The 19,125-nt window shown below is 51.4% G+C and overlaps 2 protein-coding genes across 3 annotated transcripts in view; both read left to right on the forward strand.

Moving 5' to 3' along the window:
* The window catches only part of LOC138522045 (major histocompatibility complex class I-related gene protein-like), a 1,849,186-nt gene that overhangs the window by 948,767 nt on the left and 881,294 nt on the right, over positions 1-19,125 (forward strand). The gene's annotated exons all lie outside the window — the stretch shown is intronic.
* Positions 12,768-19,125, forward strand: part of PSMB8 (proteasome 20S subunit beta 8) — a 67,065-nt gene continuing 60,707 nt past the window's right edge. Inside the window, exon 1 of the mRNA XM_069635268.1 lies at positions 12,768-13,023. Coding sequence (XP_069491369.1) covers positions 12,892-13,023 — 132 coding nt within the window. The 5' untranslated portion in view covers positions 12,768-12,891. The remainder of the gene's footprint in view (positions 13,024-19,125) is intronic.

Genomic DNA, 19,125 nt, shown 5'->3' on the forward strand with positions numbered 1-19,125 from the left:
CAGGGTGACCCTATGCAGGAAGCGATGTGTACTCCAGTCCCACGGTGACCCCGGGCAGGAGGAGATGCATGCTCCAGTCCCACGGTGACCCTAGGCAGGAAGAGATGCGTGCTTCAGTGCCACGGTCACCCTGGGCAGGAGGAGATGTGTGCTCCAGTCCCGCAGTGACCCCAGACAGGAAGGGATGTGTGCTCCAGTCCCACAGTGACCCCAGGCAGGAAGGGATGTGTGCTTCGGTCCCACGGTGACCCTGGGCAGGCGGAGATGTGTGCTCCAGTCTCACAGTGACCCCAGGCAGGAAGAGATGTGTGCTCCAGTCCCACGGTGACCCTAGGCAGGAAGAGATGTGTGCTCCAGTCCCACGGTGACCCTAGGCAGGAAGAGATGTGTGCTCCAGTCCCATGGTGACCCCAAGCAGGAAGAGATGTGTGCTCCAGTCCCATGGTTACCCTAGGCAGGAAGAGATGTGTGCTCCAGTCCCACAGTGACCCTAGGCAGGAGGAGATGTGCAGTCCCACGGTGACCCTATGCAGGAAGAGATGTGTGCTCCAGTGCCACAGTGACCCTAGGCAGGAAGAGATCTGTGCTCCAGTCCCACGGTGACCCTAGGCAGAAAGGGATGCGTGCTCCAGTCCCACGGTGACCCTAGGCAGGAAGAGATGTGTGGTCCAATCCCACTGTGACCCCAGGCAGGAAGGGAGGTGTCCTTGTGGGTGATGTGGGCTGATGTAGAGCAGACCTGTCCCTGGAGTCTCCTTGTGGGTCATGTGGGCTTATGTAGAGCAGTCCTGTCCCTGGACTCTCCTTTTGGATGATGTGGGTTTATGTAGAGCAGAACTGTCCCTGGAGTCTCCTTGTGGGTGATGTGGGCTTATGTAGAGCAGGCCTGTCCCAGGAGTCTCCTTTTGGATGATGCGGGCTGATGCAGTGTGTGGCCGGTCCCAGGAGTCTCATTTTGGGCAATGCATCTTTACGGGGAAGCCAGTGGAGTGCCTTCCAGGATGGAGCGATGTGATCATCGGGTACTTGGGCTGGTCATGGTCCAGGGTATTGCAGTAATCCAGTGTTGCCATCACCAGTGCACTGGGCACACCCACCCGCTGCTGCATTTCCAGGTGTGCGTAGAATGTGAAAGGGAAGTTGATTATCTGGGGAACCTACCTCCTTGATCTGTCTAAAGGAGAATTTGTCACTGTGTTTCCCTGTTCTCATCTTCCTGCTTCTTACTCCTATCCTGCTGTACCCCTGCCACTTCGCTCTCGACTAACCTTGCCGCTTCTTCACGATTTTGCCGTTCTTGTCTTTCCACTACACTCTGTAATCGATCCTCTATCCTGGAACCCAGGGGCAATTCTACTCTCGCTGACTCTCCTTCACACCTACTCCTTGCAACCTTCTCTCACTCTGGCTCTTCTAGTCCCATGGTTAATGCCGATTTATCCTTAAGATAAACTTTTCTTCTCTCCTCTTGCATTCAGGGCCCGCCAACAACCTTTACTAAAGAAGGCGTTAACTTTCTGCTTCCCTTATCTCGAAAATTGGTGCCGACAGAGGTTTTACCCCTGACCATCTCACAGTCACTGGAGAATACTGAGGTTCAAACTCTGGATTTGAATACCCTTCTGCGGGCGACAAAGGATAGCACCCATATGGGGGTGGTACAGAATAAATTCCTACACCTCCCTTCCACGTCCCTTCTTCCATAACCATGACCTCCTGATCCTTCCCACCCTTCTCATATAACCTCCATAGCTGCAGGATATTCAGTCTATTGTCCAATTTCAACCCCTTATGTTTGATCCCTAAGAAAGTGCACAGATTTTCCAATATATCCTCATTATAGGACCCTTCATTAGGCCATGGTTTAGATATCTTGCCCTTTGTTTTCCTCAATCATTCCCGGTGATATTTCCAAGTTTTTATTTTATGTTCAGGGAGCACTTTACATATATATATATATAATACTTTATTGTGGTATAATCCAAGAAATGGATTTTACACAACACATTTTAAACACATTCATTGATACATCACTTATCCATATATAAAAAAAAATGTATACTAATATAGGTTATATAAATAAATAAGTATAATAAAAACAAATATATGCAATATAAAATGTATAAAATATATATCAAATACAAAAGTTAAAATATAAATGCCCAGGACAGCGTAGTGTCCCAACAGTATACTACACTACCATTAGAATCACATTTATAATCATGATTACAGTAAAAAGGTGCGTTCTAATTCTACTGATGTTATTGTTATTATTATTTATTGTTAATTGATGTCCTTGTTACTGCTATTCCTGTGTTGGTGATAGTAAGGGCATAATTTGTGTCCATACTCTAAAAAGGGACAACTGCAAACTAAGAGATTCAGTATTTAAACACATATACCAAAAGTCATCCTCAATAATTGCCTCATAATTATGGACCCATTTATCATATGCATTCATATAAATAGGGCCCAATTTAGGGCACAGGGTTAACACATGTCTAGTGGTTTCCAATTTTCCTGCCCCCTGACAGATATGGCATATCCTGGCCTCCCCAGTTATTTTCAGTCGTGGTCCTATGATAGTCAATACAGGCAACTGGTTGATTCTTAATTTTAACAAGAAATTTCTCACCTCAGGGGCCGGGCATAGTAACAGATATGGCTGCACTTTTAAATATCTATATGAGACATATCTAACCGCCTCATATCCCTTCAATTTGGACAAGTGGTCTAGGTTTGCACACCAGTCCCATTTGTTCAGCTTGTCCTCAAATGCCTTTTTTTGATGGATGTATGGTAATTTTCTCAATGGAAACTGATTCAATGGAGTTTCCATGTTTCAACAAAAAAAAGAAAATCGTGAAAACCCAACCCATAAACACAAAAATTACTACCCAAATGTCCTTTTCTGTCCCTTAAAAGATGTTCCCCAACTCACTCTACGCACTCACTTTTTATCAATACTTCCTCAATAACTATGTATTCCTCAACCATGCACAGAAGACAAAATCTTATTAAAACACGCCGGTCCAAATCCTTTCCATTCCTTTGAGATTTCACCTTCACTCGAGCATAGGAGTGCAATGTTTTCCACTGCAACACTGTGTATCTCTTCCTCTTTTCACTAGTATAGCCCGTTCTACTACAGAGCCATCTACCCCGAAAATACCAGAGGAGACCCACACTACGTTAGACCAACCAAGAAACTCGACGTGCTGGGTCCGCCCGCTCAATTAGTACAAGTAAGGCCTTACCAAGATATGCCTCAGAATGGTATCTACAGGTGGTCTTACCATAAGATGCCACTTCACTCTAAAGTGAGGGCTCCAGCCAACCATACAAGCAACCTGAAGGGTATCGAGAGTATCCCCACGAGTAACACTGCGCTGAAACAAACTGAATAATAGAAAATGTAACAAAATAAATGGTTCATACACTTCCTAAACACATTCACTCTTCAATCTGCTTAGTCCCTTCTAATCCCACAAACACATTTCTTGCCCTTTTCCTATTAAGAATTCGTGACAAGGCACACACTCTGTTGCCAGTCAAGTTTTCCTGCACTAGCTTTTCCTCCAAACGCACGTTTTCATGACTCCATCAATCTTCAGGGAGGCTGTGTTTCTTTACTTTTTCAGGCGTGTCTTCCTTTCCTTTTCAGGTGCAGCAGGTTAATTGACTATAGTGTCTCTAAGGATTCTGGTACTTGTATTTTTCGCACTTAATTTTTCTTGCAGGTGGCTGGAAACAACTCCCTCCATAGCACAGATCTTCCCCTTTATGGGGGGAGGGGGAAAGCCATGTTTATGGCTCTCCATTGTAAGGCATGATGGCCCTGGTGCTGCAGCCTTTTGAGCCCGGGACTCCTGGAACAATGTTTAAGAATTAGTGACAAGGCGCGCACTCTGTTGCCAGTCAAGTCTTCCTGCATTAGCTTCTCCTCCAAACGCACGTGAAAAGGAAATGAAGACACAGTACCAGCAGAAGAAATAGATCTACTCCCAACTTGTTGCTTGGAGAAGCGACTGACCCTGAGGCAGTTGGAGGCAGATGAGCGAAGAGCTTGAGAAGGAAGATATTTAGGAAGAGAGAGTTGAAGGTATTGAGTCCCAAGGCCTTGTGGATAATGCAGAGGGTTTTGAACGTAATCCTCGCTGCCACTGGGAGCCAGTGCAGAGATTTCAGTCCTGGGGAGATACCATCCCTGGTCTTAAGGCCAAGGGCAAGTCTTGCAGTCCTGTTTTTGGATGAGTTGCAGAGGGCTTACAATATAATTACACAATGTCTAATCGGTTCAATGTAATAATGTCGCCACAAAAATATCGCCATACAAAAATATCGCTGAAAAATTGTCTTTTTTTAAAAAAAAAATTATTTTTTTTTGCCCCTCTCGCCACATATATGGTCACCCAAATAATATTGCCACGACATTTTCGCGGCGATATTATTTACGGCGACCATATATGTGGCGATATTAATACCTGATACCGTCTAATCACGATGTATCCATGTTTATTATCTGTAACTACTGTACTCAAGCTTTGCATATTCTTGTAAGTGCTGCGCCCTGATACCCCTGGGTGTGGAGCACATTACAAATGATTACACAAATAAACAAACAAAAAATAATTCAACTCGGTTGACAGCAATGGAAAAGAAGTAAATACGGGTGAATGGGGAACCCAATTTCTAGCCTTGGAGGTCAGTTGTTCTACAGAGCCCCCATGTTTGATCAGTGTCCTCGGCAGAAAAGAGGGGACATGTTAGAATATTTAGGAGCTCAAGAATTTGTGCCGTATTTTCTGTGTGTAGTTTAACATTTAACATTTGACATTAACACTTAATATTGAGGGAAATAGATTGGGTTAGATTTGTTATGCTACGGCCATGAAAATGCAGTTAGCGGCAGGCGCATGAACACGAGTATTCCCGGGTTCAGAAAATAATGCAAAATTGGAAGCTGAATGGCTGCACATTAAAAGGCACAGTGTGCGATGTATCAGAGGCGATGGTCCTTGAAAATAGTAAGCTCATTGTTCATGCAGGGCAGAAGGGAAGCAAGTAAAGATAGAGAGAAGTGCAACATATTCTGCGGGACGCAGGATATCGTGCTAAGCAGAATATTGTACAAAGGTCACCACAACCAGGGGCTGGAAAATCACATGAGCTGATATGGGGTTTGTGACCGATGACACCACAAAAGAGGCTGGGAAATGAAAAAAATATATACATAATCATATAGATAAGGACGTGTTCAATGAGGTTTTGAAATAGAGGCAGAGGAAGGGGGTGGGGGACATCCTGGAGAGAGGGGCTGTGCTGCGTGTCTGGAGCTTTGGCAAGGGGTGTGTGACGGGCTGCCAATCAGTGTAGCTGGGAGTTGGAGCTGCTGAGGGCAGGGTCGGATTGGCCTCTTGGCCTATTGGCCCGTGGCCGGGCCGAAATCGGCCCTGAGAAGTGGGGAGCTGGTTTCTGGCCAATCCTGGGCCGGTTTTGAAAAGAAAAAAAAACACCTGCAATATGCAATATGGATCTATACACACAGATATTAATGATACATATGGTGATCCATTCTTGTATGAAATGTATATCACAGTGAAATCATAACCATATTTTTCATAGGAACAATGCTATTCGATGCCACTTCCTGTTTTGTCAAGGGTTGAAAGGTTGTGTTTCATCGCTTCCCAGGAAGTCACTTTGGGGTGTGATCAAATGACATCACTTCTGGTGATGTCATCTGAGGTCAAGGGTCGTAAGGCAAGGAAGGGGTGGGTCACTTTTTTGAGGCGAGGGATGGGCCACTTTTTTTTGGGTGTCCAAGCCTATTTCTTGTCCCAGTCTGACCCTGACTGAGGGAATTCCTTGAAGGCTGGGAGTCGACTCCGGGGCAGTGTCCTGGCAGAGACAGTCCAAGATTTACCAAGCTGCAGGAAATGAGCTGGCGAGCAAAGGGTGAGGCGGCCCTTCTGAAAGGCAGAGAGTCCAGAAATCCTTTGGGGGGTGAGTATAAATGGGTCCAATGATTAATTAGGACCCCTCCTACAGGCTAATTGGCAAGGTGTCAGACCGGACAAGAAGGGCATATCTCCCTTAATCTTTTAGGCACCAAAAGATTAATGGAGTAGCCGAATTCAAAACTTTGATGGGGAGTTTGTCCCTTTAGCGCAGAAGGGGTCATAATCTAACAACCCATCCAATGATGAGCAAGGGAAGAAGAATAAGAAAGAGCTGAAACCATACTCATATTGTATTGCTTTTATAACAAAGGAATGCCAGTTAGGGGGTTGGGGGTTAGAAAGAAAAACACTTATGTTTGAAATGTCATGCTGAAGTAGAGTGTGTTTTGCACATGCAAAATGTTTATTGCAAATGTACTCGTGTCTAACAAGCGACCTGATTGAATTGTCTGTCTGTTTTTGCTGCTGACATTGAATATATATAAAGTGCATAACTGTGAATGTGTATAGTGGTCCTTATTGTGGATAGAGCCTGCCCTTTTTCTGGCATTTAGGGGTAAATGGGCATTGTGAATGAAAGGCACAGTACAAAGCCTAAAGATGCATAGCTAAGGTCCCGAGATATAATAAAAGTGGTAGAAAGGAAGAGTCAGGGTATTTCTTCCAACAATTCTAACACAGATGTCTGTGGGGCAATAAGAAGACAAAGTGGCAAGGACCAGGTCCACAACACATTGGGATGCATCAGTGAACAAAGGGGAGACTATGTCCCCCAGGAAACTCAGCAGCGGCAGCTCCTGTTGGGACGGTGGCACTGATCTGGCCCTGGTTGGTGGGCTCTCTTTGGGAGCAATGGGTTCACGATGGTGGCTGCACTCCCTAACACAGCATTGCTCCATGTTCAGACCAGGACCACCTTTAAAGACCAACTCGGTGCCAGTTATGTTGCAATGAATGAAGATAAGTCACAGTACAAGAAGAATAAGCCAAGTTCATGAGTTCATGGTAAGTCTTTGTAAGTGATATTTACAACACATTTGTGAAACCCACTGGTGCACCAAAACGCAGGCAACAGATCAACGGTCACTTCTGTAACACATGCACAGTAACATCCCACAATGCCTACATCGCAGATATGGCCACACCTACGCTCATCCACACTGCGGCCCTCACCTATGCAGTAGGATAAATACACACAACGTGCGTCACTGCCCACACCAAGCCCCTCAGACCCACTTATGCATCAGACACGGAACCCCACAGACATCTTATCAGAAGTAAGGACAGGTGCATGAGGTAAAAGGTCAAAGAAGAAAACACACACACAACACTATTATTAATGAAGGTAAAGTGTGGGTCAGGTGACAGAGCACCCATACTTGCCAACAGGGGAGTTGCTAGGTCTGGAAAAGACCCGGGGCTACGCTGATGTCAGAACTGTTGGGACTGGGGGCTAGCTAGTCTTTTGGCTGTAGCTCCTGAGATTCTATCCGGGGCTACAACCAAAAGATCAGGGGCTATAGCCCCCTTAGCCCCCCACTAGCAACGCCCCTGCTTGCCAACATTATGTGAGCAAAAAGATGTACCATTTTTCAAGTTTCAAAAATAATACTTTTCATAACAATTAGATCACAGGAAAATACAAAACATACATTGTTGGCACCAGTGAAGCATTCTAAAATACACAACCCATCAAACAGCACAACATTAAAAGTTGTTCAAATGTTTAAATTGTATAACTTCACAGAAGGTAATCACGGAGAGCTGGTAGGCAACGTTTGCCACTGCTCTGTAGCAGCAGCCCGGGCAGTACCTATCTATTCCTGGAGTGCAAGATGAATAACTGAACAGCAGGGAGACTGATACCCTCCTCAGTCTGATATGCAGATGCTGTGTGGTGGTGGTACGCTCTGCCACTTGCCTTCACTGGTGGTTCACGTAAGGCCTGTCCCGGCCAGAGTGCAGGGCAGAGTCACGTAGCTGTCAGGTCACTGGATTGGTCTGAGACCATCACTGAAAGTAATCACTTACCCGCCCACTGCACAGACAGACTAACTAACTAATGTGTTGCGTGCTTTGTCCTGGGCCCGTCTCAAGCAGCTGCCTTAAGAGTCACATACATTACCTGCCTCTGTAAAAAGCAGTAGGATCTGTCACCCAAATCTGTAGGACTGCTTAAAAAGCAGTAGCCTACAGCCTAAATCAGTAGGGTTGGCAAGTATGGCACCCAGCTGAGGGCTCTCAGAAGCCATTCTGCCCCCATGTTCTGAAGTCACAGGTTGTTTCCCATGGCAAAGCTATGGCCTCCCTGCATACATGCCAACATTCCCCATTCCAGGTGGGAGATGTTAGTCCAGTACTGGCGTTCACTTGCATTCTGAAACGTGTAGTCCCGGGTTTAAATGGGGAAATCCGAAACTACAAGTCCATGAATGTAAAGTTAAACCCAGGACTGGACTAGCATCTTCCGAATGGAATGGGGCATGTTGGCATGTATGTCCCTGGTCCGTGCTCTCCTCCTCGTTGGACTGCGTTCTCTGATACCCTGCACCCTCATGTGACCCGCAGTTGCCGAGAGAAAAGCTGGACTGGTGCGAAAGTGAAAGTGAAAGTAAACCCGGGGAGCTGGAGCCACGGCTGCTCACGGTGCAGTACCACTGATCCCCACCAGAGGGTGGGCGCAGTAGGAAATCTGCACTTTCTTGCTCTACCGAGCCACTGGTGTCGATGCCAGAGCTGACAAGCTGTCGGATAGCACCTGCTACAACTACACGTGTGCCTGGCTACCGATGACGCGCCCCGAGCTTCACCACTATTGGCTGGCTGGAATAAACACAGTCGCTGCCACAGCAGGTCCATTAGCCCAGCAACGTATGACGCTTCAGATCTGGGCTCTGAACGTGATTGGCCGGCATCTCTGGGAAGCTAAAGTGAAGTACAGAAGAAGTCTGTGTATAAACTAGAGGGTAGCGAGGTCTGGCAGTCTGCCCTTGCCTAGCAACAGATGACGCCGCAGAGCTTCAATATGATTGGGCTGCGTGTCTAGGAAGCTAGGCTGAAGGGGCGGAGTCTCGCTGGCTGTAGAATAGAAGGCTTAGGGACTTGGCGCTCTGCCCTTGCCTAGCAACAGATGACGCAAAGGAGCTTCAATATGATTGGTCTGCGTCTCTAGGAAGCTAGGCTGAATGGGTGGTGTCTCACTGGCTGTAGACTAGAAGGCTTAGGGACCTGGTGCACTTCCCTTGCCTAGCAACGGGTGACACTCTGGAGCTTCAATATGATTGGTCTGTGTCTCTAGGAAGCTAGGCTGAAGGGGCGGAGTCTCGCTGGCTGTAGAATAGAAGGCTTAGGGACTTGGCGCTCTGCACTTGCCTAGCAACAGATGACGCAGCGTAGCTTCCACATTATTGGTCATATTATTGGTCTGCGTCTCTAGGCAGCTAGGCTGAAGGGGCGGAGTCTCGCTGGCTGTAGAATAGAAGGCTTAGGGACTTGGCGCTCTGCCCTTGCCTAGCAACAGATGACGCGAAGGAGCTTCAATATGACTGGGCTGCGTCTCTAGGAAGCTAGGCTGAAGGGGCGGAGTCTCGCTGGCTATAGTATAGAAGGTTTAGGGACTTGGGGCTCTGCCCTTGCCTAGCAACAGATGACGCTCTGGAACTTCAATATGATTGGTTTGTGTCTCTAGGAAGCTAGATCTCGCTGGCTGTAGAATAGAAGGTTTAGGGACTTGGCGCTCTGCACTTGCCTAGCAACAGATGACGCTCCAGAGTTTCAATATGATTGGGCTGCGTTTCTAGGAAGCTAGGCTGAAGGGGCGGAGTCTCGCTGGCTGTAGAATAGAAGGTTTAGGGACTTGGCGCTCTGCCCTTGCCTAGCAACAGATGACGCTCTGGAGCTTCAATATGATTGGTCTGTGTCTCTAGGAAGCTAGGTTGAAGGGGTGGAGTCTCGCTGGCTGTAGTATAGAAGGTTTAGGGACTTGGTGCACTTCCCTTGCCTAGCAACAGGTGACGCAGCAGGGCTTCAATATTATTGTTCACATCATTGGTCTGCGTCACTAGGCAGCTAGGCTGAAGGGGCGGAGTCTCGCTGGTTGTAGAATAGAAGGCTTAGGGACTTGGCGCTCTGCCCTTGCCTAGCAACAGATCACGCAAAGGAGCTTCAATATGATTGGTCTGCGTCTCTAGGAAGCTAGGCTGAAGGGGCGGAGTCTCGCTGTCTAGAATAGAAGGCTTAGGGACTTGGGGCTCTGCACTTGCCTAGCAACAGATGACGCAGCGTAGCTTCCACATTATTGGTCATATTATTGGTCTGCGTCTCTAGGCAGCTAGGCTGAAGGGGCGGAGTCTCGCTGGCTGTAGAATAGAAGGCTTAGGGACTTGGCGCTCTGCCCTTGCCTAGCAACAGATCACGCAAAGGAGCTTCAATATGATTGGTCTGCGTCTCTAGGAAGCTAGGCTGAAGGGGCGGAGTCTCGCTGTCTAGAATAGAAGGCTTAGGGACTTGGGGCTCTGCGCTTGCCTAGTAACAGGTGACGCAAAGGAGCTTCAATATGATTGGTCTGCGTCTCTAGGAAGCTAGGCTGAAGGGGCGGAGTCTCGCTGTCTAGAATAGAAGGCTTAGGGACTTGGGGCTCTGCGCTTGCCTAGTAACAGGTGACGCACCGTGGCTTCCAGATTTTTGGTCTGCGTCTCTGGGAAGCTAGACTGAAGGGGCGGGGTCTCGCTGGCTGTAGAGTAGAAGGTTTAGGGACTTGGTGCTCTGCCCTTGCCTAGTAACAGATGACACAATGTAGCTTCTGTTATGTAGTTTCACCAATAACGAACACACATCCAGGGACTCCCTTCACTGACCCCTCGTTGCCAATTGTTATGTAGTTTCACCAATAACGATGTGACACTACTAGTAAGTTTCATAGGTTTATTGTAATGAAGTCCCTCACAGCATATCCAGTCTAACTCATCCTATTCTTGAAAGGTTCTCAATCTAGGTTCTAGAACCACACAAGATGAACACTCTAATAGAATATGGAACATGCATAGTATAAGCTTCTACATTATAACAGCTTCCAGATTATTGGGGTGCCTCCCGAGGAAAGGACTCTGGCTGGCAATAAGAATAGAGGGCATTGAGGCCTGGGGTAATGTCTACACCTAGCAGACAGCAACGGGTGCAGCCATAAACATTGCTGCCAGGGGAGCCATGCACAGGAAAGTACAGCTATCTCCTGAAAACGTGCAGCCTACACACAGGGAAAAGGACGACCATGTACTGAAAACTGGCCCAAGTGTAGACAAAATGTAGTCCAACGATGTTCCCATCTCTGCTTTGCCACCACAGACATACACACCCCCAACCACCCTCAATTCAAACACCACACCTGGGTCCTGCCTTTCCTCGCCTCCATCCCCAACACTGTGGTTTACAGCAGTACTGTTGTGTAGTAAAACTTCTGTGGTGTGTCGCCCCTTTAAGGGGTTGGGTCCCTCCCCCATGTATTGCCCTTTTAAGATGGGCCATGATGTCGTCATGGCCCAACCTAGTAAAAGGGAGTCCTGCAGGCACGTGCGGGACAACGGCTGCGGACACCATGACCAACTGATCGGTGTGCATGTCCTTTATTGTGGCCTGCAGGCCCGCCCTGGATGCACAGGGCCTGCAGGCCACGCTACCATGGGCCCCCCTGCACAGCAGGCAGGGCGGCCGTATGCTGTGGCATTATAAGCCTAGCCGCCTAGCGAGGCGTGAAGCCTATACAGTGCTGGTGTCCCAGAGCACTCTATGGGGGGGGGGCTGGTGCAATGTCCATGGCCAGCCCCCACCATTCCAACCTCCGAGGCCCTGTGCCTCCTGACGCTGGTGTCCCATAGCATCCAACGGGAGAGCTGGTACGATGTCCCATAGCCAGCTCCACCCTCTAACAAGTACTATCAAGACTGACAGTGAAAGAAAATGTACTTAAATGAGCACCATTGGCGTCAGTCATTGTCCCCCACAGCATGCAGCTTTATGCAGCCTCCTGCCCAATCACCCACCATGACCACAAAAGTGATTGGTGGAAGGTTTCGAATAAATCTAAACCACTGGCAATTGCTCTGGGCAACCTCCCACACCACCGTTTTTTAGCCCGTCTGCGCCATTGCAAAAGGGGACCAGCCATGTGCAAATCAGTCAGCAGCTGAGGAGGTCCAACAAGGCCGAAACATGTCTGGGGTTGCTTGGTTTTCTGTGCAGAGGGGACCTGTCCTAGCAGTTCGGGCTGGGCTGCTACCTTCGGTGGCGGCAGCTGCTGACTGATTTGCACATGGCTGGTCCCCTTTTGCAATGGCGCAGACGGGCTAAAAAACGGTGGTGTGGAAGGTTGCCCAGAGCAATTGCCAGTAGTTTAGATTCATTCGAAACCTTCCACCCATCACTTTTGTGGTCAATCACCCACCATTCGCATCTCTTAAGGGACGTGCCCAGTACCATACTTGCCAACAGGACCCATTCCAATCTGTAGGTGCTTATCCAGTCCTGCTATTTTTCTCTGCATTCGGGGACTTGTGGTTCCACTTTTCCCTTATAAAACCTGGACTACAAGTCCCAGAATGCAAAGAGAAAACCAGGACTGGATACGCACTTACAGATTTGAATGGGTCATGTTCGCAAGTATCCAGTAGAATAGCCACACTCCCAATAACTGCACAAACAACTGTGTCTGCAGAAATCCCCCCACCCCCCTCTCCATTCCCTCCCCCGCCTCTTGCGCCTGGTAACACCCTCTCTAGGTTTCCCCTCCGTGGTTTCGCTCATGCTTTCATTTCAGTTTCTATTTGGCAGGTAGAGGCCCGGTGGGGGTGAGGCAGGGCAGGGTAGAGGCCCGGTGGGGGTGGAGGTGGGCAGGGCACAGGCAGCCGCAGGGCAGAGTGAGGGACACGCTGCAATGGCGCTGCTGGACCTTCTCCCCGGCTCCCGGGACTGGGCTCTGCCTCTGGGCATTAACCAGGACGCGAGGCCCCAGGGTTCCTGCAGGGAGCTGCTGGGGGGACACATGGCCCTGCCCAGGGGGCTCGAGGTAAGGAGAGCCGGGGATTCCCGAGGCGGGCATAATCATTTAATGTGATGTCTTATTGGGGGGGATGGGGGTGGGGGGCAGGCCTACTCTTCTTCTTACATTTAGTTTTTACTCCTGCAGGGCCAGCACGGCAGCTGGGAGGGGGCGAGGGCTTCCGGTGCAGACCTCCCTTGTCTTACTTATGACCCGCCCCTCCCCCACCCACGGAATGTTCATGGGATGGGCGCTTGTGCTAAGACCACACCTCTAACGCAATAAACCGACCCCTCAAAAACTTGGGGCACTTATACATCTCCCTCATAACTCCCCTCTCTACACTACCCTGTGTATATCCACCTGAGGGATTCCAACATCTCCCTCATATCGCCCATCTCTACACTACCCTGTGTATATCCACCTGAGGGATTCCAACATCTCCCTCATATCGCCCATCTCTACACTACGCTGTGTATATCCACCTGAGGGATTCCAACATCTCCCTCATATCTCCCATCTCTACACTACGCTGTGTATATCCGCCTGAGGGATGTAAACATCTCTCTCATATCTCCCCTCTCCACACTACGCTGTGTATATCCACCTGAGCTATTTAAACATCTCCCTCATCTCCCCTCTCTACCCTGCGCTCTGTATATCCTTCTGAGGATGTAAACATCTCTCTCATATCTCCCCTCTCTACCCTACCCGGTGTATATCCCCCTGAGCTATTTAAACATCCCCCTTGTATCTCCCCTCTCTACCCTACCCGGTGTATATCCCCCTGAGCTATTTAAACATCCCCCTTGTATCTCCCCTCTCTACCCTACGCTGTGTTTATCCTCCTGAGAGATTTCAACATCTCTCTCATATCTCCCCTACACCAGTTTTATCTTCATACTCCTGGGGTACTTAAACATCTCGCTCAAATCTCACATCTCCACCCTCTGCTGTATTACTCCTGAAGTACTGTATTTACACAGCTCAGATGATTAAATCTCTCGTTCATATCTCCCTCTCTTTATTTGACTGTATTGGTAACACTGAAGTATTACACTGCACCCCTTATATCTCCCCTTTCTGCACCTCTTATATCTCCCCTCTCTGCACCCCTTATATCTCCCGTCCATGCACCTCTTATTTCTCCCCTTTTTGCACCCCTTATATCTCCTCTCTCTGCACCTCTTATCTCACGTCTTTGTACCCCCTTATATCTCACCTTATGCACCTCTTATATCTTCCATCTCTGCACCCCTTCTATTGCCCCTCTTTGCACCCCTTTATATTTCCCCTCTCTGCCCCTTATATCGCCCCTCTCTGCACCCCTTATAACCCTTTTCTCTACACCCCTTATATTTCCCCTCTCTGCATCCCTCATATCTCCCCTCTCTGCGTCCCTCATATCTCCCCTCTCCGCACCCTTTATATCTTCCCTCTCTGCACCCTTTATATCTCCCCTCTCTGTGCCCCCCTTATATCTCCCCTCTTTGAACCCCTTATATCTGCCTTCCCCTGCCTGTTATCCTCGTACGGTGCACCCCAGCATTACCCCCTCCCTGTGCACCCCAGCATTATCCCCTCCCTGCACACCCCAGCATTATCCCCTCCATGTGCACCCCAGCATTGTCCCCTCCCTGTGCACCCCAACATTGTCCCCTCCCTGTACACCCCAGCACTATCCCCTCCTTGTGCACCCCAGCATTGTCCCCTCCCTGTACACCCCAGCATTATCCCCTCCCTGTGCACCCCAGCTTTATCCCCTCCATGTGCACCCCAGCTTTATCCCTTCCCTGTGCACCCCAGCTTTATCCCTTCCCTGCACACCCCAGCATTATCCTCTCCCTGTGCACCCCAACATTATCCCCTCCCTGTGCACCCCAGCATTATCCCCTCCCTGTGCACCCCAGCATTATCCCCTCCCTGTGCACCCCAGCATTTTCCCCTCCCTGTGCATCCCAGCATTAGCCCCTCCCTGTGCACCCCAGCATTATCCCCTCCCTGTGCACCCCAGCATTAGCCCCTCCCTGTGCACCCCAGCATTAGCCCATCTCTGCGCACCCCAGAATTAGCCCCTCCCTCTGCACCCCTGCATTATCCTCTCCTTGTGCACCCCAGCATTATCCCCTCCCTCTGCACCCCAGCATTAGCCCCTCCTTGTGCACCCCGGAATTAGCCCCTCCCTGTGCACCCCAGCATTATCCACTCCCTATGCACCCCACATTAGCCCCTCCCTATGCACCCCTGCATTATCCTCTCCCTGTGCACCCCAGCATTATCCCCTCCCTGCGGACCCCAGCATTATCCCCTCCCTGTGCACCCCAGCAGTATCCCATCCTTGTGCACCCCAGCCTTATCCCCTCCATGTGCACCCCAGCCTTATCCCCTCCCTGCGCACCCCAGCATTATCCCTTCCCTGCGCACCCCAGCATTATGCTCTCCCTGTGCACCCCAGCATTATCCCCTCCCTGTGCACCCCAGCATTAGCCCCTCCCTGTGCACCCCAGCATTAGCCCCTCCCTGTGCACCCCAGCATTATCCCATCTCTGTGCACCCCAGCATTATCCACTCCCTGTGCACCCCAGCATTAGCCCCTCCCTGTGCACACCAGCATTAGCCCTTCTCTGCGCACCCCAGAATTAGCCCCTCCCTCTGCACCCCTGCATTATCCTCCCCCTGTGCACCCCAGCATTATCCCCTCCCTCTGCACCCCAGCATTAGCCCCTCCCTGTGCACCCCAGCATTAGCCCCTCCCTGTGCACCCCAGCATTATCCACTCCCTATGCACCCCACATTATCCCCTCCCTATGCACCCCACAGTATCCCCTGCCTATGCACCACACATTATCCCCTCCGTCTGCACCCCAGCATTATCCCCTCCCTGTGCACCCCAGCATTATCCCCTCCCTCTGCACTCCAGCATTATCCCCTCCCTGTGCACCCCAGCATTATCCACTACCTATGCACCCCACATTATCCCCTCCCTATGCACCCCACAGTATCCCCTGCCTATGCTCCACACATTATCCCCTCCACCTGCACCCCAGCATTATCCCCTCCCTGTGCACCCCAGCATTATCCCCTCCCTGCGCACCCCAGCATTATCCTCTCCCTGTGCACCCCAGCATTATCCCCTCCATGTGCAGCCCAGCATTGTCCCCTCCCTGCACACCCCAGCATTACCCCCTCCCTGTACACCCCAGCATCATCCCCTCCATGTGCAGCCCAGCATTGTCCCCTCCCTGCACACCCCAGCATTACCCCCTCTCTGCGCACCCCAGCATCATCCCCTCCATGTGCACCCCAGCTTTATCCCCTCCCTGCGAACCAAGCATTATCCCCTTCCTGCGAACCCCAGCATTATCCCCTCCCTCTGCACCCCAGCATTACCCCCTCCCTCTGCACCCCAGCATTATCTCCTCCCTCTGCACCCCGGCATTATCCCCTCCCTGTACACCCCAGCATTACCCCCTCCCTGCGCACCCCAGCATTAGCCTCTCCTTGTGCACCCCAGCAGTAGCCCCTCCCTGTGCACCCCCGCATTCTCCCCTCCCTGTGCACCCCAGAATTATCCCCCTCCCTGTGCACCCCAGCATTATCCCCCTCCCTGTGCACCCCAACATTATCCCGTCCCTGTGCACCCAGCATTATCCCCTCCCTGTTCACCAAGCATTATCCCCTCCCTGTGCACCCCAGCATTATCCCCTCCCTGTGCACCCCAGCATTATCCTCTCCCTCTGCACTCCAGCCTTAGCCCCTCCCTGTGCACCCCAGCATCATCCTCTCCCTCTGCACTCCAGCATTAGCTCCTCCCTGTGCACCCCAGCATTATCCCCTCCCTCTGCACCCCAGCATTATCCCCTCCCTGTGCACCTCAGCATTATCCCCTCCCTGCGCACCCCAGCATTATCCTCTCCCTGGGCCCCCCAGCATTAGCCCCTCCCTGCACACCCCAGCATTATCCCTGTGCAGCCCAGCACTGTCACCTCCCTGTACTCCCCAGCATTATCCCCTCCCTGTGTGCCCCAGCATTATCCCATCCTTGTGCACCCCAGCATTACCCCCTCCCTGCGCACCCCAGAATTATCCCCTCCATGTGCACCCCAGCATTATCCCCTCCCTGCGCACCCCAGCATTATCCCCTCCCTGCGCACCCCTGCATTATCCCCTCCCTGCGCACCCCAGCATTAATCTCTTCTTCTACATCCCAGCATTATCCCCTCCCTGCGCATCCCAGCATTACCCCCTCCCTGTGCACCCCAGCATTATCCTCTCCCTGTACACCCCAGCATTATCCCCTCCCTGTGCACCCCTGCATTAGCCCCTCCCTGTGCACCCCAGAATTATCCCCTCCCTGTGCACCCGAGCATTATCCCCTCCCTGTGCACCCCAGCATTATCCTCTCCCTGTGCACCCCAGGATTATCCCCTCCCTGTGCACCCCAGCATTATCCCCTCCCTGTGCACCCCAGCATTATCCCCTTCCTGTGCACCCCAGCATTAGCCCCTCCCTGTAAACCCCAGAATTATCCCCTGCCTCGGCACCCCAGCATTAGCCCCTCCCTCTGCAGCCCAGCACTGTCCCCTCCCTCTGCACCCCAGCATTAATCTCTTCTTCTACACCCCAGCATTATCCTCTCCCTGTGCACCCCAGCATTAGCCCCTCCCTGTGCACCCCAGCATTATCCCCTCCCTGTGCACCCCAGCATTATCCCCTCCCTGTGCACCTCAGCATTATCCCCTCCCTCTGCACCCCAGCATTATTCCATCTCTGCGCACCTCAGCATTATCCCTCCCTATACACCCCAGCAGTATCCTCTCCCTGTACACCCCGGCATTAGCCTCTCCCTGTGTACCCCAGCATTATCCACTCCCAGTTCACCCCTGCAGTATCCTCTCCCTGTACACCCCAGCATTACCATCTACACCCCAGTATTAGCTTCACCCACCCCAGTATTAGCCTCTACCTCTACACCCTAGCATTAGTCTCTCCATGTGTACCCCAGCAGTATCATCTCCCTGTGCACCCCAGCATTATCTCCTCCCTGTGCACCCCAGCAGTATCCACTCCCTCTGCACCCCAGCATTAGCCCCTCCCTGTGCACCCCATCATTGTCCCTTCCCTGTGCACCCCAGCATTGTCCCCTCCCTGTGCACCCCAGCATTATCCCATCCCTGTGCACCCCAGCATTATCCCCTCCCTCTGCACCCCAGCATTATCCTCTCCCTGTGCACCCCAGCATTATCCCCTCCCTGTGCACCCCAGCATTATCCCCTCCCTGTGCAACCAAGCATTATCCCCTCCCTCTGCACCCCAGCATTATCCCCTCCCTGCGCACCCCAGCATTATCCCCTCCCTGTACACCTCAGCATTATCCCCCTCCCTGTGCACCCCAGCATTATCCCCTCACTGTGCACCCCAGGATTATCCCCTCCCTCTGCACCCCAGCATTATCCCCTCCCTGTGCCTCCCAGCATTATCCCCTCCCTGCGCCTCCCAGCATTAGCCCCTCCATGTGCACCCCAGCATTATCCCCTCCCTGTGCATCCCCGCATTAGCCCCTCCCTGTGCACCCCCGCATTAGCCCCTCGCTGTGCACCCCAGCATGATCCCCTCCCTCTGCACCCAGCATGATCCCCTCCCTGTTCAGGCAAGCAGGATCCCCTTACTGTGCACCCCAGCATTATCCCCTCCCTGTGCACCCCAGCATGATCCCCTCCCTCTGCACCCAGCATGATCGCCTCCCTGTGCACCCCAGCATGATCCCCTCCCTGTGCACCCCAGCATGATCCCCTCCCTCTGCACCCAGCATGATCCCCTCCCAGTGCACCCCAGCAGGATCCCCTCCCTGTTCACGCAAGCATGATCCCCTTCCTGTGCACCCCAGCATGATACCCTCCCTGTGCACCCCAGCATGATCCCCTCCCTGTGCACCCCAGCATGATCCCCTCCCTCTGCACCCAGCATGATCCCCTCCCTCTGCACCCCAGCATGATCCCCTCCCTCTGCACCCAGCATGATCGCCTCCCTGTGCACCCCAGCATGATCCCCTCCCTCTGCACCCAGCATGATCTCCTCCCTGTTCACCCCAGCATAAGCCTCTCCCTGTGCACCCCAGCATTATCGCCT

Source organism: Ambystoma mexicanum, chromosome 13, assembly GCF_040938575.1.
Source record: "Ambystoma mexicanum isolate Mex_15411 chromosome 13, UKY_AmexF1_1, whole genome shotgun sequence".
Lineage (NCBI taxonomy): Eukaryota > Metazoa > Chordata > Amphibia > Caudata > Ambystomatidae > Ambystoma > Ambystoma mexicanum.